General features: G+C 39.0%; 1 protein-coding gene across 12 annotated transcripts in view; it reads right to left on the reverse strand.

Moving 5' to 3' along the window:
- Window positions 1-21,895, reverse strand: part of LOC109421313 (uncharacterized) — a 98,271-nt gene that overhangs the window by 29,075 nt on the left and 47,301 nt on the right. For 9 of the 12 annotated variants that reach the window (XM_062849524.1, XM_062849533.1, XM_062849532.1 and 6 more), the window contains 3 exons: window positions 6,426-6,882; window positions 5,770-6,087; window positions 46-1,310 (listed from right to left, as the gene is read on the reverse strand). In XM_062849524.1, coding sequence (XP_062705508.1) covers window positions 46-1,310; window positions 5,770-6,087; window positions 6,426-6,427 — 1,585 coding nt within the window. In that variant the 5' untranslated portion in view covers window positions 6,428-6,882. The remainder of the gene's footprint in view (window positions 1-45; window positions 1,311-5,769; window positions 6,088-6,425; window positions 6,883-21,895) is intronic. The other 3 variants (XM_062849526.1, XM_062849527.1, XM_062849525.1) reach the window with 1 other exon arrangement.

A 21,895-nucleotide genomic window follows, 5' to 3' on the forward strand; every position in this document is an offset into this window, starting at 1 on the left:
TATCTACTACTTTTTACTGATGAGAGTAAAATTCGTCACACTTACCTGCTGCTGCAGCGGACGGTGGCATCACCATCTGTTCGAGCGCTTGCAGAGTGTTCACCGGGCCGGAAGCCGAAGCCGTCGTCAGCTTCGTGACCGGCATCGACTGTTGCGGCCGTGGACTCTGGATGTTTCCGCCGGAGCTGCCGGCCAGATGGGGGTGCGGTGACATGGTAGTGGGTAGGGTAGTTTGTGGGGCTTGCGATGCGACACTGCCGGGCGGTTTCGCCGGAGACATAACCGGCCGGGGAGACATCTGCGTGTGGGGGGACATTTGTGGCGGGCGCGGTGACATTTGCGGCGAAAGCTGAGGGAACGGCGCTCGGTACTGAGGGCTGCTTCCGTGCTGTTGTGGTTGCTGTTTGGTGGCGTTCGGCAGATACGACTGCTGCTGTGGGGCACTCGTACCATAACCGGGCACACTGGATAACGTACTGTGAGACATTTGATGTCCTCCTAAAGTACTAGTACTGTGATGGCCTGCCGGCTGTTGATTGGCCTGAGATTGTGACATTGCTGTTGCTAGCGCACTGGCGCTGTGCATCAGCCCACCACTGGTTGGTTGTTGTGAGTGAACCAAACCGGGGTGTTGACTCCCCAGCAAACTATTCTGCTGTTGGCTTTGTTGGGAATTCAAGCTCGTTAGCCCTGGATGTTGCTGGGGATGAGCTTGGGTATGAGATGGCTGACTTCCATGCGTTGGCTGCTGCTGCGTTTGTTGAGGTTGCTGCTGAACGGGCTGCATTTGGCTGGCATGCATTTGTTGCTGCGTTTGCGGTGATTGGCCAGGTATAGGCAGATGTGATTGCTGGGGAGGATGCTGTCCCGGCAATTGTCCCGGAGGTTGCTGCTGCGGGGTAGTCATTTGATGTAGGCTTGTGGGAACCTGGCTGGCACTCATATGCTGCCCGTACGCGCTCTGATCGATCTGATGTTGAGTGTACACATGCTGTGCCGATCGACCGGTGTGCTGCTGCATGGTGGGTGCGTATGAAGCGTATCCGGTTTGTGCCGTGGCAGATTGTGGTTGAACTACTGGCGCTCCCGGATACATAGAATGACCCGCTTGAGGGTAATGCTGTGAAACACGTTGCTGCTGCTGCTGAGGCTGCTGTGGCTGTTGTTGTTGCTGCTGAGTCGGTTGTTGAGGCTGACTTAGCGATCCGTAGCCCTGCTGTGGCATCATGCCGCCCATCATCGCTTGCTGTGTGGGGTACTGAAGCTTTGATGTGTCCTGCTGAGGATAGCCGCTCATGTGCTGCCGATAGCTGAGAAATGACGAATTGATTTGAAACAATGAAAAAATATTATGAAGGGAGACCTATTGCATTGAATGAAAGCGATTTTTTAGAACAGAAAACTAATGAATAGGACGCGTTACTGAAACAATCAATAAATGATGAAACATTCTTTTTTTGTGTAAAACGGATTCATTTAAATACAGAATAATAATCAGGTATTAAATTACTTCATGGAATGTAAAAAAAAACCAATCGTGGCGTCAACATCTGAACTGTATTGCTTAATACCTACTAGTATTCCCTTTTAAGAAATATTCGCTCGCTAAGTCAGAATCTCGAGTGGCTAAATTAACTTGCAAATACAAAAGGCTCATCATGCACAAAGCTTTGATAGTCTCGCGGAAGAGGCAGGATTCAACTGTTGAATGATTTAACGAAAACCTTTCGATGCTGTGTACAGTAAGCAAACTTTTTCATCGTAATTTACAAAATACAACAGCGCAATTACTAGAGGGTTAAAGATTTGAATTCCTTCAAATGTTCTTTCGGGAGTGTGCTGGAGACTGGCTGTGTGCTGGAAAGGAATTCCTGCAAAAACTCTTGGATGAACTTCAGAGGGGATGCCTAGAATAACTGCCGTAGCAGCTCTTGAAATGCTATCCAAATGTATTTCTGAAAAAAAAGCTCTGGAGAGGAAAATCATCGAGCAACTTCGCGTGGAACTCATGAAAGATCATGGAAGAATTGTTTGAGGGATTCTTAGAAAAATTTCTAGAAGAAATTATGGAGGTATTCCTGGAGGAATTCCTAAAAAATTTGAGCTGCGCCAGAGACTTCTTCCTGAAGACCTCTCGAAGGAAGTCCCAGGGAATTTTTGCATAAAATCCCACAGAAATCATGAAAGAATCAGGAGAATAAAAAAAAAACTTTCGGAAGAATTCCTTTGGAGGAATACAAAAAGCATCTCCAGAAAAAAAAAAAATAAAAATAAAAAAATAGAAGAGCTGCTGGAACTACTTCTATAGGAGAAACTCCTTAAGAAATTGTTACAGGGACTCCTGATACCATTCCTTTGGCACTTTTGCAGGGATTTGTAGACAAAATTTCCAAATTTTTAGGGAGATAATTCTTCCGGGGAAAATGATGAAATTCCATAGCAGGAAGAACTTCTGAAGGAAGTCTTAAGGGAACTCCAAGAAATTTGCCAGGTACTTTATTATTCTTCCTCAAAGGTTCCTTTATTATCTATTGAATTGAAAATTGGCCGCAACCCTTTCCCTACCAAAGCAAACAACTCCTTATGATGGACAGAACAAAACTGTTGAAAATACCCAAAGTCACCCTTTCTGCCTAGGATCGCATAACTGTCCCATATGAATAAGAAACCCAGCAAATATGGGACTGATATACGATCATAGGCAGCATTCTAAAGTAAAATGTCGGACCTTGTTTTTGGGCGCTGCTGTGCCAAATTGCCCATTTTATAGGTCGACTGCTGAACCGAATTTCAACTGAAAATACTTTAATTCTCCGTTGTTATCCAAGTTATTCGTGATTATTATGCTTTTCGGTACTTCTGTTGATCAACTGTGAACAAGCGCCACGATAGCCTATTACGAATAGGCCACGAAGCCTACGTTATTCGAATGACGAATTATAACTTCATGTGCTGTCTGTAAATACCCCTTAATACCTTTGTATATAACCAGTGCTGAAAAATTCATTTCGTCATATCTAAATTCAACCACCTACAGCTCATTTTAGAAGCTGAACCTGAAAATGTGGTATATGAAAAACTTGTGCGGCTAGCCCGGTTCTGCAAGAAAGTCACGGAAAAATCGCAACTTTTTGAATATTTAAGATAAATGTCACGGACTATCTTCGAAAAATCCCAATGATATTCACGGTGAATATCATTTGGCATTTTTCAAATGTAGTCCGTGACATTTACCATGAATATTCGAAAAATAGCGGTTTTTTCGTGACTTTCTCGCAGAACTAGTCTAGCTGCACAAGTTTTCCATATACCATATTCTCAGGTTCAGCTTCTAAAATGAGCTGTAGGTGGTTGAATTTAAATATGACGAAATGAAATTTTCAGCATTGTATATAACTTTTTTTTTTTTTTTTTTTTGTAAGTGACCAGGTGGAGCTGCATGACAGCTGATAGCAAAGCCTGGACCCTTTCCCAACTTTCCCCCTACTAGTACCAAACCTCACGATGGACTAGACGATGTCGTCAACTTGAGCAAAGTGTGTAGTAATTAGTATTGGGTCGTAGTAGTTTTTAAAATTACTGTGTTTGAACTATTCCCATCGCACTAGTGTTTTGACCGAATGGAAGCTCCAAAGATGATATGATAATTGAACAATATTTCAATAATTGAAAATCTCCGAGATCACTGCACAACATTCAGAGAGAAAAAAAGCTGTACATGTTAACGCCTTCAAGGCACTATTCCTGAGAAATATTACAAAGAAGAGCAAAAAATTTGTCATAGCTAATGTTTACAGGTTTGATATTTTTGAAAATTATTCGGAGACAGCTGCCAGAGCTAGCGTTTTTAGCCGATATGGGCAACTAGTTTTCTGATAGCATCTCTAAACAATAAATCAAATAATAACCTAAGTTTTTTACAACATTCTGAAAATTATTTCAAGCTGATTACCAATAGTGTCAATAACCGATGTTGGTCATTGACAGCACCAGCATCATCCCCAAATAACTCTCATATTAGTGTTAGGTAACACTTTTTGAGCTTCCATTCGATGTTGTAATGAAATCAGTCAAACCCTATACGTCGAAATATAGTCTATAATGTGTCAAATTGTGTTCTTAATTTCGTCTAGTCGTCTTCTGCATATCTGTGATCATCTAAGTCCGAAGTATTATTACATCCACCGTAACCCTTTAGATTGTCAACCGTCCTAAGTCCTAAAGAAACATGTAACAAAATTCCTGCTTTTTTGGTCAGTGTTATAATACCGTCTAGAATATAAAACAAAAAGTTCAGTCAGCTGATTTTTGTGTCAAAAATTAAAATGATTAAGATTATTTGTCAACTTCTATATATTTTCATCCCTACAAAACCAATAAAAAGAAGAAATACAAATATAAACTCATTTCTAAAATCAGCAGTTTTGACTGATTAGGGTCCAGAATTTTCTAAAGGTAATAAATTTAATTGTTAACGTTACCTAATCTGTAAGGCTGTAAGTCAACTTATCCTAGCGTCCCCTGTCCTGTGTACATTCGAATTCAAGTGATGAATGATGAGTGTAACGCAGAGACCTCCCATACCCACTCTTGCGTTACGTTAAATTCAACAATGGGGCACGTTCGGTGTAGTACTAGATTTGTAGTAATTAGTTGAATTTTAGTATGGTGAGAAGGTCAATTCTCCGTTTCTGCAATGAAATGGTGCAAAAAGCGTGGGTATTATGATTCCTTACCTAATTTGATGCTGTTTGAGCACAACTTTGGATAACTATGTTGTTTATGTTGCAAGAAATGGAGAAAATAACAACACTGTTGCCCAAAGTTTTGCTCAAACAGCATTAAATTAGGCCAGGAATCATAATACCCACGCTTTTTGCACTATTTTATTGCAGAAACGGAGAATTGACCTTCTCACCATACTAAAATTCAGCTCATTACTACAAATCTAGTACTTCACCGATCTGTCCTATTATTGTTAAATTTGAGAAAATTTAAAGAATGCAAAGGTTAGGTCTATGCAAGCTGAATTATAACTTGTGATAAATGCACTACGGATAATCCTTTGGTTCCCATTAGCACTTACGGCCGATTCCTTCACTTGCGCTCAACTCGTAAACCAGATATATCCAACTCAAAGTCCAAGCAGTGGAGAATAAACTGGCGCTAAAATGCTAATGGGTTAAGCCCTCCCATCGCGTCAAGATTGAATATCCAGGGGGAGGGTAATAGCTTTGTATATAACTTTGTAACTTTAATAGAATCTACGATAAAACAGAATCTTAATTTCGCAAAGCTCTTTTCTGCATACCCCATATAGGAAACAAATGCTTATTATTGACACAGAGAAACAGACGTGACACTTAGAACAAATTATATCAAAAATCAACGTCACAAAATCGTAATCGCTCAATGCTAATCATGCCGTGATTGGACAAGCCACCACTAGATGGCAAACAGGACCAAAAACGATGCCATCGCCGCGATTGTTCAATTGACCAACAACCGAATATTTCAATCAAACGTTAAAAAATTTATCGATGGGAAGCGAGTAGAGTGTGACGTCTGTTTCTCAGTGATATAGACCCCGTTGCCCGAATGGTCTCACACCCTATGTATCAAGAGAATAAAATTTAAAAATGTCGAAAAGTGAAATGAACTCGCAAAACACAAAAAAGTAAACGCATCCTGTTTAAATTATTGTTAATAGAATGAAAACATAGAAAGATAATTATGATTAGTTGTCAGTTTGTTGATAACAACACATACCTGGTAGGCGTTTGACGCTGGGTTGGCTGCGGTGCCTGCGGGTGCCCGTAGCCCATGGGGGCAGCGTACGGATTGGCCTGCGGTGGTGGAGGCGGCTGCGCACCCCACAGACTGTCCCCCATACCACCCATGGCGGCGTTATGATCCGGCATCGAATACATATTGTCCGTCGTTGCCGGCTGGTAGGCAGGGTACTGAGACTGTGGTTGCTGCTGTTGCATCGGGTGTGGTGCCCGATGCCTGGCATATGGTCCACCGGCATTACCGGGCGGTCCCATGCCACGAGGGGCTGTCGGATCGTATCGATAGTAGGCGTCCCTACAAAATGGGATTGCACGGGGGTGGCACAGATAGAATTTGTGAACAAATTAGCAATGCGTATACCGAGACGGCACCATCAGAACTGAGACATTTATGGAAGAATAGTGAGAATTAGACGGATATTTTTAGCCACACCACACCGTCTCTCTACATATGCCCCGCATGAAATCTAACAACAATCGATCTGGCTATAAATAGGTTAAATTGCTCTCACTCATGTCTCGAATGTCCCCGTTCGAATGGTGTTTCGTAATCTCGTGTGCGGAGCGAGCAAAATTCGGTTCTATGTATGGAATAATTAATCGCTCGAATAAATTTATCGCAAAGGTACTCACATTATTTACGTTATAAAAAAGTTGCTGGACTGCAACTAACTATCGACGTCCGGTCCTAACTACGAAAACACTACACTACCGTTGATTCCGGTAGGTTTTATTTCTGCCGTTTTTTCTTCTGCGGTTGCTAACAAAACGTTTAGCAATTTAATGAAAAAATGCTATCCGCTTCACTTGTATCTTCTGACTGACTCATTGGTTGATGTCGGTGCTTTTCCTATCGAAAAGAAAATCGATTTGCGAAATATATGTTACACATGTTTCATTCAGAGTTAATTCCTGGTCGTTCTAAATTCGTTGTTTGGTGGTGTGTTTCACTTTCAATGCGGCTTTCGAAGTGGTTGTTGGTGTATTTGCACGAAACGCGAATTAAAATCGGAATGAAAAAAAGGAATAGATAATTTATACTATTTAGCGACACTACGGTGCGATGCTATGCCGGGAGGTGATGTTAGGCCTGCAATAAAACGAGAAAAGGAAAAGAACTGACATTAATCACAAATTGAGCTGCGTTGACATTAGAGTGAAAATGTGCATTCAAACCGAGCAAAAATCTAGCAAATTGATGAGTGAGTGAGTGAGCGAGCGGCCGGACCGAGCGAGTGGATGTAAAACCGAAAGGCACAACTGAACACCTTTCTAGGCCGACCGAATAATGTGGCGGGGTGGCGGCAGTGACGACATGAAAAATAAATGCAGTTTTGTTTGGTGATATGCGCAGTAGTGTGCTTTCTTTTTGTTACGCTGATACCCATCACTGGTAATGCCTTTCGGTCTCGGCCGGGTATGCCTGCCACCTCAGCAGCCGAGACGAGCCGCCATTCTCGACACTACTGGACAAGGTAATGAAAATGCAAATTCCTTTAATTCATAAGTGACCTTCTTAATTTTTTTCATATTTGTATACAATTCAGTATCATGATTTCAATTTTATATAACTCATGTCATTCTAATATTGATTGCATTGTAAACATCATGCAACTCAAATGAGTTGCTTGAGCATCTTTGAATAAAATTGTATATGCAACTCGTTGCAAAATTCAAGAAATTCTATGTACCTATACAGGGGCTATATGGCTAGACTATAACTTCCATGCGTATGACATTTTTCTTAACCTTCGCGCGGTTGGTCACCACCGTGAGCACCACGCTATTGCTGAGTACAACAAGCGAGATTTTCTCAACGTGTACAAAATACAACTGCTCGGTCACTCGGTGGTTTTTTTGTCGATTTTAGGAGAATTCGCCTTAATTCTCGATGTCACTGCCAGTTGACAGGAAGACGGACTTGGTGGTCTAGTGGCTAACGCTTCTGATTCGCATGCAGAAGGTACTGGGTACAATCCGTGACCCGTCCCTTTCCTCCTACTTTGTATCCTTTTCTATACTTTCTCACTCGTGTCTACATATACAACTCATGTATATTCATAGCCATCGCTAGAACAGAAATGGGATGAAAAGTCCGTTTGCCTTCCTTCCGACTTTTACAGTACAGTATTCTTCTATCAGATAACGCCTACGAGTTATGCAATCAAGCGAATTGTGCCGCATTATCTTCAAAGTACTAAATACACAAATCTTTCACCTTACGCCTGGCATCCTCGCACCAATGTGTGAACCCATTGACAATCATATCCCACCAACACTCCGACATCCGCATGAATTTGTGCAGACGCAGAGGTCGGTTCGGTTTGATGTGGTTGCAAACGATTGCAATCATTACTTCCTTACCATTCCTCACATCGACCTGCAACCTGACATGGCAGGCGCCATTGTCGCCTAATTAGAAGACCACCGACAGTCACATATTGAAGATGTCTGCTAGTTCCCGCCAGATATCTCATTGGTTCCTTGTGTGAGTGTAGTTGGTCTGGCGATACTGGAGTAGTATCATGCTTCGACGCGTTTCATGACCGGCCGTAAAATTACACATGAACGTATTTCACTCGCAGAGCGATATGTTGTTATTTTGGAAATTTGTACATACTATACTGCCGGTGGAAGCATAATTGTCCCATGTGCATTTTTGGCAATATTGAGTTTTTGCAGCCCATGTCCATATATCGTGGGGTACTACCATATGGGGAAATAAAAATAGGTAGCTTGTTCCGAATATTGTTGAAAAAATGCATGGCCGATTTGTAAAATTCTTAAAAGTGGACGCATAAGCGTCACGTTTCATTAGAAATCATATGGAACTATAAAATCGCTCTAAAACAAAAAATAGTGCTCAAATTAAAAATTGGTTGATGTTAGAACACGATTCAGCACTTATACTTCATAGTTGAGACAATGTACTTTTTTCGAACTTTGGACGCGATTTTCTCGATTGTCTGTTTTTGCACATGGGACATTTATGCGTCCATCGGCAGTATACGCCAGGAACACAAAAACTATATTTGCAAAGAACCATTGACTTGAAATAAGATGATCAGGCAGCCCCATAAACCGGAAATGTCCTTGGTGCCCTCATGAGAGTAGCTAAAATGGACATTCCCGCAACGTTGGTCAAAATTAATCGTGCGACATTTCAAACTACGTAATGTGTTAAAACATAGACGACTGGCTACACGCTAAATGTTCCGGAAGCCATCTGGAAAGTGATCAAAATGGGGATTCTCACAACGTTGGTCAACTCAATCGTGCGCCACTTCAAACTTCCAAGGGTCCAAAAGGGCCTAGAAACACTATTCGCCTTTATGTTTCAACAAACCATGAAGTTTGAAGTGTCGCACTGTTGATTTTGACAACGTTGTGGAACTGGCCACATTGGTCACTTCCCTGGGCCTGGAGGCAGTCGGAACATTCCGGATATGGCCAGGTCCTTAGGAGCACTATTTTTCTCCACGCCGTAGAAGGGCTATTTCTCTTCACGTTTCGACAAATCATGAAGTTTGGGATGTTACACGATTGATTCGACCAACGTTGTGAGAATGGTCATTTTTAACACTTTCCTGCGGGCATCCGGAACATTTCAGGTATGACCAGGACCATCCTAAGGAGTCACGGGAGCCTAAAAGGGCTGTTTTCCTTCATGATTTGGCAAAGGCGCTGTCCATAACTACGTAGACTCATTTTTGGCCATCTCAGATCTCCCTCCCCCCCCCCCCCGCCTGGTAGACTTTTGTCCATAAAAAAAATTCGAAATTTGTACGGAGCGTAGACTTTGGCCAGACCTCCTAGTTTATGAACATGCCCAAAACATGCAGTTTGAGGTTTTGCACGGCCAGTTTTGACAATATTTGAGAAATTTCAACTTCCCTGGGGACATCCGGAACGTTCCTGGTGTGGCAAGACCGATCCCAAGGGTCCATAATGGCCTACAAGAACTATTTTCCTTTATATTTCAACAAGTCATGAAACGTTGTGGGATTTGTCAAAAAACTCAAACTTTTTCGGGTCCGGATCCGGGTCCGTCTTGTGTAGGAGATTGACATCTAATCCGAAAGAGAGATAAAGTTATGAAAGACGGACCCGATTAGGGTGGTGCTTGGAATTCAGTTTGACTTTATATTTCACAGAGTTGTAACTTGTGCTGTGGCTTAGTTGGCTAAAGCGCCGGACAAGCGATAACGGTGTCGTGGGTTCGAATCCCACCATAACAAGTGGTATTTTTTTCACAAATTTATCTCAATTTGTCAATTAAACACACACTGTGTATTCGAAAAAGTGAGTTTTTTCGTCTATTTCAGATATACCAGCCGACTGGTATAGCCGGTAAAGGACAATAAAATTATCTGGAAATTATCACTTTGGTCAACTCCCTAAGGGGTTCCACAACATCCCGGGTATGGCCAAGCCATTTCCGAGAGGTCATAGGGGTCTACAAGGACTATTTTCCTTCACGTTTCAACAACTCATGAAGTGTGTTGTGTATAGCACGATTTATTTTGTCAATTTTGCCGGAATCGCCACTTTGGCCACCTTCCTGGGGGCACCAGAGACATATACAATTCATGAGACTGCTCGCCTTATGTAAAATCAATGGTTCTTTGTAATTATAGTTGTTGTATATCCTGGCAAATTAAAAAAAAAAACAGATGCATGCAGAGCGAAATGCGTTCATATGTCATTTTCCGGCCGTTTATTACCCCAACGGAATCCGGAATAACACCGCAACGGAGGGGTGAACCGGTGTCATGTGGTGATCCTTGAAAATTTAGACAAGTCTGCAGAGAATGCCATGATGGTCAGATTTTCCACTACTTACTCATAAATGCGACCGTAAACCTCAAATATTTTTTCACATTCCTTGTAAAATTTGCAATACAGTCAGGTTTTTTTTACGCGGGGGATACGTACCGCGTACTCAGTTCAAAATTCGAAAAACCGCGTAAAAAAAAGTCTCACCATTTCTCGACGAATCATGCAAAAATAAGACGATGATTTTTTTTTTATATGGAGTTTTCATTTACGCGGCCGCGTAAATGAAAACCGCGTAAAAAAAGACCTGACTGTAAATATGGTATAGTTTTCATTGGATAAGCTTGTTCAAAATTGGAATTGATTACAACGTTGTAACTTCATACTACTAATCTTTATTTTGAACAAGCTTTACCAATGAAAACTAAATGTTCAGCAGATTCTACAGGGTATAGACAGAATGATCTGAACAGGCAAAATTTTCACTTTCCAAAAAATATTCAACTAGCTGTAACTCTTCGAAAAATGCATCAAAAATTCTCATTTTTCACTGTAAGTTGATCAACTAGCCGTGTATCAGTGAATGAGTGTAATCCAGATCCATGAGTGGATCCAGTGGATAACTGACACTGAGGAAGATTACAAGTGGTAGTCGAAATACGCGTATCTGTAAAAGGATAAGCAACATAGGGCGGAATTAAAAGGTACGAAACTGATTACACTCATTCGAAGAGGGTATTCTGCTTAGAGGGTTCGAAAAGTCGGTACAAGATGTGTATCAGTGGTCAAAATTTGGGAAAGATCGGGCTGTTCTGCACCTTGTTGCAAAGAGTCTTTTTCTAGATAGCCAACCTTGAGCTGTTATATCTTCGGATTGAATGAACCGAATGCAATGAAATTTTGACCATTTATGACTTATATAATTAGCTCTGGAAAATATATAACTTAACTTGAAATTATTTACAATAGAAAAAAATATAGATCATTTTATCTATCCCCTGTATACATATATTGAAAACCTTACAAGGAATCCGTTATAAGTTTATAAGTTATAATGGAAAATCTGACCATCAAAGCATCAAAACGTTGTAACGTCACGGTAAAATGGGTCCATATACAGTATATTTTAGTTGTATCAACTTTCTTGCTTGTTTGCTCCAATTAGTCACTGCCGCTAACTACCGACGGATGATGTAACGATGAACGCCGAATGGGAAAAGCTATACGCTTATGGATTGCTCAAATACAACATACAGCGTACAGGATTTCCCCCTTCAGAATCCACCAGAAAGAACGAAGCACAAAACAGGAAGCAGCAATTATTGTGACCTTTTAGACCTTGAAACTTTCTTCAGATCATAATACAAGCGCGGTGTTTTAAGAACAGATGTTAAATCGAACTCAATAAATTTCATAGTCTGTTCAAGGTAGCATGAGCCATTCAATATAATTGTTTCATCATTATAATTATGTATATTACTACTTATTTGAAGTGCTACATCGTTAAATAACCTTTCATGCAGTATAATTGTGTCATCTTCAGTTAAATTTATTTAGTTTTCTTTATAATTTGATTTTTATTGAATGTAAACGATCAGATGAAAAATAGTACAACTTTGTTATGATTTTCTACGAAAAAAGAGAATTTTGAAATTTTGATTGAAAATGCTCGAGCCAAAACATTTCGATTTCATCATCTTACCAAATCTGTAACATCATTTTCCTCATGCTCAAGTATTGGTATAATCGTAGACGACAAACTAACCACGGTATCGAAAAAGAACAGGAAAAAACATGGCGAATTACCGTTCGTTCGTCAGTGGCTTTGCCAGCAACATAGCAGGAGTGCCAGACAGTCTTTAGGCATAATGATGCTGGAGCACTGCGACATCATGATAGCTAGTGTACCCCATCAGAGCTATCCCTCTCTTTGGTTGAACTTAAGAGGCAGCACCAATTCATTGACAATATGCACCGAACTAGGCGAGGAACAACATTGAGGTGATTGTCTGAAAGCCCATTATACCAACCCTTCACTGGAAGCATTAAAACTGTATACCAATGTGAAATGCCATCTCCAAGGCGAAGACGCTGAATCGCAACGCAAATGTACAATTTAATAGATAAGGGGGTGAACTAACTATACTACCGAATGATTCGAATTCTCATCTAGCTTGCTGAATTGTAACATCCATCAGCGAAATATTCCCAAAGTTGACCAATATTGCAAATTTATTCCTTCGGATATTCCTTTAATTTGCCATCACTATTCACTACTAATAATCATATACGAACCAATCATAAACCGCGCTTCGGTATCTTCAATCTTCATCGACCGTTCCTTCGTTGTCAGTCTGAGAAGATTCAAACATAGGTAGAGCACGACCGGCCGCGCTAGTGTAGGGAGGTGAGAGAACAGCAAGCCGTTGTGGGATTGAGCAACTAATACGATGAGGTTAATAAACTTTCATATAGCTGCTGGATACACACCGCCACTTCTATTTCCAATTTAATTACATAAATTTTGACGCAGTGATGGTGCAGTTTCAACAACATGATGGACATGATGAGCAGGAGTTGCTAAGTTTTCGAACATGGTGGGTAGCGATGATCCTTTCTGAAGGAGGAACAGACTACCTATTCGTTAAAACGTAAACCTTGTCTTAAAAATGCCTTTTGCAAGAAGACTTTTTTTTGTAAATTGATTGTACGTAATTACTCAATCTACAAGAAAATATTTGTTATAGACTTTCAATTTCATGGAAACATCAGTCAAACCATTGGATACGGGCTTTCGTGCATCCCCAATTTATGTAATGATGTCCTTCCCCATGCCGAAGGAATTCGAGTTGGCATTACACTTTACCACACTTCACCCCAAATAGGAAAAAAAGGATGACACTGATGCGCATGCTTAAAAATTAACAAAACAATAATTCATTTGTACATCTTCTCCACCCACCCCAGCACAGAACCACAGAAAAAAAGGCGACTCTCGATTGTCAAGAGTTCGATTTTTCATCTCTCCTCTTCGAACGCTCCCAGTTCGAGCCAGCAGCAACCGCAAGGGTCGAAAACTGGAGCATCGGAGTCGGAGTCTCCTTATAAACCCATCTCCGGTTGCTTCCGGGGGGGATTGGCTAAAACAAGTCCACACTTAGCAAATACAAACACTCACACGTACGTCAATCCAAATTGCAACAACCACCGAAAAAAGGGGTGAAACGGGCATTCGAATCGCTTTTCCCCTTGAAGCATTTTGATCGCTCAGCATAAATTACGAACATCGACATTGCTCAACTTCTATGCCGCTGTGATTTCAAAGAATTGTAGCCATCACCATCCCCTCCCGGTGTGTCCCGGTTGTCTCACCCAACCTGGACGTTGGAGTGATACGACACAAAGGGACTGCTGGGCGAGGGGCATGGTACCAGCAGCAACCAACGAAATTAGGGCAGAGGAGCTCGGATTCGCCTTTGGTTCATCATTGCGTTCTGCCACATACACGGGGAAAAGAGCGAAAACCAGCAGCAAGGAGCAAGTCGTGGACTGTGTTTTATCCGTCCCGGTCCCGGTCCCGGATGGCAAGCCCGAAAAAGTTCCACTAAAAGCCATTTTAATTTGAATGCTGCCCTGCTGTAGTTGCGCCGTACTGTGCGAGAGGGTGACTTCGTTCGGTAGATGGAATTTTCGGTCAAATAGCTGTAACTTTTTTAAAAAATGCATCGAAAAATCTAATTTTACTGTAAGTTGATCAACTAGTTGTGTATCAATGGTCCTTTCAACATGAAGTTAGAAAGATTCTAGAAAAAGTCAAAATTATTCGATAGCCAACTTTGACTGTTATATCTCCGGATTCAGTGAACCGAATGCAATGAATTTTTGAGCGTTCATGACTCATATAATGAGCTTCAAGAAAAGCTCAACCAAACTTGAAATTATTAACAAGAAAAAAAGTTACAGCGATTTCATTTATTTTATGCTTTTTTAGTAAATTGATATAATTTTTATATGCTTTCCATTACTTTTCAAATTTAATGCCGGTTATTTTGTTACTGCCTTTCAAAACATATTCAAAATCATATTAAAAATAATCTAAATGCTACAATTTTATTCCGTTTGAACATATTTAGGTTATGTCAAAAAATTTTAAAAGCTAATCATATAAGTCATGAACGCTCAAAATTTCCTTGTATTTGGTTCATTGAATCTGGAGATATAACAGTTCAAAGTTGGCTATTGGTTAATTTTGACTTTTTTTTAGAATCTTTCTACCTTCATGTAGAATAGCCCGATCTTTCACAAAATTGGACATTTGATACACATCAACTTACAGTAAAATTTTAGATTCTTCGATGCACTTTTGAAAAAGTTACAGCTATTTGACCATTTTTTTTGAAAAGTGGAAATTTTACTTGTATCGATCATTTTGTCTATCTCCTGTCTATGCCAGTATAAAAAATCTAATTATACCGTCAAGGCGCCATTCACCGTGGGGGCTCCATTCACCGTGTGCCTTCGAATATTTTTTCATTATTTCCATATTATGATTGAATGATATGACAATTTCCCTTCAATTTCACCAATACAACACTAATGTATTGTTACCATGTCAAAACGCTCATTAAAAACATTTAAAAGTATCATTTTGACACTAAAGTGTGTTTACATGAAGCGGGTTTCCGCTCGTTCACTGCATTCATGGTGAAAAAACGAAAACTGCGCTAAGGTGATTTAAGCGATAAACTAAATGTAGTAACGTTTTTATTCCACCAAGAAGCAATTAAATTCACATATCAGGTATGTATTTTGCATTACCGAAGTAAGTTTAACAAGAAAGCACGATTACTCGTACTTTTTAATTGAAACCAAAAAGGCACGGTAAATGGGTACCCTAAAAATCAATGGCCTCCATTCACCGTGCCCCATATTGTCCCATATATCTAGAAAAAATCGAAAATTTGAAAATTCGTTTTTCTAATAAAATCTTGCAAGTTATTACTTGAAATGAATTTAAACGAAGAAAATTCCCTTGGCTGGGTTGTTTTGATCATTTTTAAACAAAGTAGAATAAAATTTCTCATACACGGTGAATGGGTCCCTACTACTACGGTGAATGGTGACCTACCACGGAATTAGGCGACCCTACTACCCTTTACTAATTGTACTATATCACCAAATTTTGTGAAAAATTTTCTACTTCTGTGGATATTGCTTTAATTTTAACCTATAATGAAGGCAATTAAAAGCGGCACCAACAATGTTTATAAGACTGGTGAGCGATTCCAAGCAACAGCATCAAAATTAAGGAAATTTTTTAATTCATGATTTTCTATTGAACTGAAACTTTGCACAGTTTTTAAGTTCCATCTAAATCGTCATTTTCCGATATCAAATTTTTATTTTGAATCACGACTAACTTTTCAAAAGGGTGTATGTGAAAATGGTTCAAAAATATTCAAAAATCTGCACAGCCAAAATGGTTCGTTCGATTGCTATAAATTTTTCAGCAAAGTTAGATAACTAAATGGTGATTCCTAAGAAAATATACACTGTGAAAAAACATCTTTTTTAACATTAAAAAATATCATTATTGTCACAAAAACTCAAATATCTCAAAACCCTATCTTTTTACCAACGTAATTTTTTTAGGGAAGACGGTCCATCGTATTAGCAATCTACCATAAAAATTTGATGATGGTAAACTAATAAACAAAAAAGTTATAACATTTCAAACATTTCACAATTTTCACATTTGATAAATATTTTTTTCTGTGTAAATTATTTCGATCAGAAATCGCAGTTAGATGCAGATTTTATTGTTCAGCAAAGTTAGATAACTAAATGGTGATTCCTAAGAAAATGTACACTGTGAAAAAAAAATCTTTTTTTTAACATTAAAAAATATCATTTTTGTCACAAAAACTCAAATATCTCAAAACCCTATCTTTTTACCAATGTAATTTTTTAGGGAAAACGGTCCATTGTATTAGCAATCTACCATAAAAATTTGGTGATGATAAACTAATAAACAAAAAAGTTATGACAATTCAAACATTCCACAATTTTCACATTTAGTAATAATTTTTTTTAGTGTAAATTATTTCGGCCGGAAAGCGCAGTTTGATGCTGATTTTATTGTTAATGGCCTTGCGTGAGTAAAACAATCTGTTTTTATTATGTATTATGTATATTATATGTACAGTACTGTTCCGATTTTATCACGCCCTCCGCGCATTAGTCGTTTATTGATTAATTTGCTGTTACATTTGAGGACAAGTGTTTTCCCTCTTCTTCAAGATGAATGTTGAAAGCGTGTTTTGCAACGTTAAAAATATTGAAATGGGTATAAATGTTGAAGTATATTTCAAAGCATTTTTGAAAAAAGGGGTGATTAAATTGTTTAAACAGATGTCGCTGATGGTACGGTGGCATGACTCTCTGCACTTAGCACTTCTGGCAATTTCTCAGTTGTTGTCGTTTTCGAACTTCCTGCGCCCTGCTTTACCGATGATATACAGATGGCTCGTTTGTCAAAGTCTAGACGGCAGGACGTGCAAATGCGTAAATTTGTATTCAATTTGGGCATAACCAGTCTCTTTCAGTTTATCTATGAGATTTCGTAACTCTTTTGAACATTTTTTTTCACAAACGGTCTACAAGAGAGCGTTGAGTTGAAGACCTTTGAGAAAGCGACTGTTCATGTTGTTCGTTAGATTATAATAAACAAAATCACTTATTAGTTTTAACTGACTAGTTTGGTGTTGTTTGCTTGGACGAAGAAAAAATTTACTATAAAATTTTTAATATCCATAGCGGTAGTATTTTTTTGCTTTTTCATGAGCATTTTCATGGTATGTATACAGACAAACAAACGTAACACTGACGAAATTTTCATTGACCACGCCTTTAACGATCATTTTGAATCTTGGTTGTGGCTTTCATAACCAGAAGAGTGCCCATCGTTTTTCTTTGCGTTTGACGTTTCACACTAGCGCCTTCTGATGACGATATTGCACAACGCAGTGTTTCGTGAAACATTTCCACCAGGTGGTGGTAGTGTGAACTGGGCGATGGATTTTCACGAAAATTGTTCTAGGCGTTTCGTCTGTTTGTCTGTGGTATGTACCTCTCATGCATTTGTTGTTGTTGAAGTTACTCGCATTTTTCCGATCATAAAGTCTGTTCTCTAAGAGGTTTTTTTTTTTGCAGATCAACTAGACGTATACGCGTATATATAAAACTTTTATTATGCAGCTTTCGTCTTCAAAATAAGTTTAATTCCATTTTTCTTATGATCAACAGCTTTTCAACACTATCAAGGGATTTTTTCACCAGTCACGTACAATAAAAAGTATGACAATCTCAATATTTTTGATCACAACACTGGATCGCGTCTAAGGTTCAAATAGATACTATAGTAATTATAAATAATCAAACAAAAATATCATGAAAACTACTTGTTTAATTCATCCGGTAGCCTTTACAATAAAATCAGCATCAAAATATAGTTCTCGAAATAATTTACACAGAAAAAAAATTTTTTTTGTTACTAAATGTAAAAATTGTGAAATGTTTGAAATGTCATAACTTTTTTGTTTATCAGTTTACCATCACCAAAATTTTATGGTAGATAGCTGATATAATGGGCCATTTTCCCTAAAAAATTGACGTTGGTAAAAAGATAGGGTTCTGAGATATTTGAGTTTTTGTGACAAAGATCATATTTTTTTATAGTAAAAAAAGAAATTTTTTACAGTGTATATTTTCTAAGGAATCATCATTTAGTTATCTAACTTTGCTGAAAAATTCATAACAATCGAACAATCCGTTTTTGCTGTACAGCTTTTAGAATATTTTTGAACTATTTTCGCATACACCCTTTTGAAAAGTTAGTCGTGAGTGAATATGAAGGTTTGATATCGAAAAATGGCGATTTAGATGAAATTGAAAAACTGTGCAAAGTTTCAGATATTTTTGAAATGGTCGCTCAGGATCGACTGACATGACTCCGTGGAATTCCTCTGGTGTCAAATGACAGCCCTTATTTGCCCCGAGTCCTCTTAAATCCACGGTGAATGGTGCCTTGACGGTATTTCAAACTTTTTAACGAAATTGTATAGAACCCGCTACACGAAAAAAAAGCTGTACATGTACATATAAAGGTAATGCTTTGATAATGTGACTCATCATGTTCCCTGATTGATTTAGAAATTATTTTTGATCAGCATTCTGGAATTGTTAGTAATTGGTAAACACTGCGAAATAATCAAGTCATGGAAACGAACTCACCAAAACTCAAAATTAATAAACAATATTTGTTAAAAAGAATTTTAGTAGTTAAAAAGTTAATCGGTGTACAACAAACAACTTTGTGTCTCATTCATATACGTGTTCATACAAATGGCCTTAACCTGTGGTAAAATCTAATAAGAAATAATACACGTCCTATATGAATTGCAAATGAACGGTTACATGCAGTACGTTATATTGCCAGAACAAAATTTTTTTAACAAGTATTTCTTCTGAAATAAAAGCTTATCAGTTCAATAGCTTCTTGAGAATTTACCATTGCCAATGCCTGCTAATGTCGGAGATCTGTTCTATAAACTTAAATATCTTTCCAGCAGTGCCGCAGGACACTGCCGTCATTAGAAAACGTTTGAAATGTTTAGAAGTACCGAAGTATTTTGAATAAGTTTTACTTAGTCGTCAATTCCTCCTTCCAGGGACTAATACATCATTGTTTTGATCAATACTCTGTATGCAATATTGAAAGAATACAATAGAATCTTCATTACTCAACTAATTTTGAATGTTGTATTGAAACTCGAGTTATAAACTTCTTACTGGGGAGATTTCCGCAATAAATCAAGGGCGATGCTAAATTCCCCTGCTGATCGGGCGTCAAACAAAGAGGTCGTTCTATGAAAAGTATGTCAACTCCCAGACTCCTTTTTTGACGATTATATAAACCCTAGATTGTATGTACAATTTACCTCAATTGTATGTACATTTTTAATATCTAATCGGTTTTAAATTTTCAGTTTGTATTATGATGACTTATAATGCAGGGGTTTACAGCCCATTGACACGCGGAGCACTCCATATCAATAAATTGTTCTGTGGAGCACCCATAATAGCGCAAAAGCATACCTCATGAGTCATGACATACTTAGTTAAAGTTTTTTCGCTTTGTTGATGATCACGACGAGGGGAGTGTGTGAGATAATTCTCTGGCGATATTTATTACAGATCCCTTAGCAATGACCACAATTTTGGCGGATGCAATATGCCCACTGCCCAGTCGTTGTACTCAGCTGATTGAATTCCAAAATTTGTGGCAAATTCCATAAAAAGGACATTGGCAGATTACTGACAAGATATGTGATAAATTATTTCCAGTGCTGTCATGGTAAAATCTTAGCTAGTTAGTCTAAGTTCTCCGATTTCAGCGCCCCTTCACTGGTACATTCCCATGGATAAATTCCTAGAGGAATCTCTTAAGGAACCGCTTGAGCAATTCCTGAACGAAGTTCCAGCAGTTCGTTCTGAAAGAATGCTTGGAATAACTTTTAAAAAAAATCGTTGCTGAAATTTCTGAAATAATTCTAGGAATTTTGAAGAAGTCTCTAGAGATATTTCAAGAAATTTTAGAAGAAAAACCTGGAAACCCCTGAATACCTAACAAAACCTTTTGCGATATTTTTGGAAAAAAAAAACCTGGAGAAATCCCCTAGTAAAAATCCTAGTAGAAATCCAGGAGAAATCCATAGAGAAATCCCTAAGCTCAGGATTTTCTAAAAAAGTACATAGAGGAACACCCAGCGGAATTTCTGATGAAATCTCTGTGCAAATTTCTGCAGGAATCTCTGCAAGAATGTCTTCCAGCCTTTCCATAAGAGTCTTTATAAGAATCTCTGAATGGATCTGTAGAAAATTTCTAAAGGAATCCTTGGAGGATGTTCTAAGACTTTCTTAAGAAATCCATGGAGCAATTTCTGGAAGAGAAATGTCTTGAAGGAATGTGAAGAAATCTTGGGAATTTCCTCAATTTCTGATTCTTAATGTAACCGTGAATCATTTTCTAAAAAAATCCAAGAGCTTTTCTATAGAAAGTTCATGGAAAGTTCTAGATCATAGCTTCCCAACCTTCGTTTCGCGACCCCCCAACCGCTTGCAGGCACGCTTCGATTGTTTTACGAAAAGCGCAGTGACGACAGACTGGGGGGTCGCGAGAGCCAAGGTTGGGAACCGTGGTTCTAGATGAATGCTTTGAAAAAAAAAAAAAACTGGAGGAATCTCTGTGAAAAAAAAAATCGGAAGGAACTTGTAGATGAATTTCTGGAACAATTCATGCAAGATTTTTTGAAAGGAATTCTTGGAATATTTTCTAAAGGAATCAATTTTCTAAAGAAACATTTTTGGAAACTATCCGTGCAAGTAAGAAAGTTTTGCACGGATAGCTTCCTCGAGGGGTCCTCTATTGGGCAGATCGTATTCTCTTACCATGTTAAATCGGTGGTAATAGTGGACTCCTTTAATTTTAAACAATAGTGAATCCCCCGACTTGTTGACATTTACAAATTTGCCAAAACAACCAAATTATAGCTTTTCAGCTCTGTATAAGACGCTTTTCGCTCTGTATAAGATGCTGATTCTTCCGGTTGCCCTCTACGGTCACGAAGCGTGGACGTTAAAGGAGGTAAACCGAAAAGCTTCTTGAGTTTTTGAGCGCTGCGGACAATTCTCGGTGGGAAACAAGAAAATGGAGTGTGACGCAGACGCATGAATCACGAGTTGTACCAAGTGTACGAAGATGCGAATATTGTGAAACGTATAAAATATGGTTGACTTCAGTACGCTGGATGTCGGAAGAAAGAATAGTGAAAACAATATTCAGCAGAGAACCAGGTAGAGATAGGCGAGTTCGTGGGTAGCCGCGAACTCGCTGGCTGCACGCGGTTGAACAAAATCTACGATCCCTACACGTTCGGGGAAACTGGAGGAACATCGCCCAAGACCGACGAAGATGGTGCTCTACTATACGCTCGGCGTTTTAGTAAAGTTACTTTGTAGCCAACAAGGTATCAAGGTAGGTAGCTTTCCAGCCTAGTTCCACCACATCGAACTGCTGTCTAGGAACATGAATGAGTCATGGTCTCCCTGTGAAAGTTTACCGGTAAAAGCAGATTTGAGCGGGAGATTTGAGAATAATTGCTAGGGATCAACTATAGGTTAAGGGTCCACCATTGGCAAACATGGCAATGAGTGTGTCAATCATACTGTACATCTACACAACTAACTAGTAAGTTGCTGTCCATAAA

This window comes from Aedes albopictus, chromosome 2, assembly GCF_035046485.1.
Source record: "Aedes albopictus strain Foshan chromosome 2, AalbF5, whole genome shotgun sequence".
In the NCBI taxonomy this organism is placed as follows: Eukaryota; Metazoa; Arthropoda; class Insecta; order Diptera; family Culicidae; genus Aedes; species Aedes albopictus.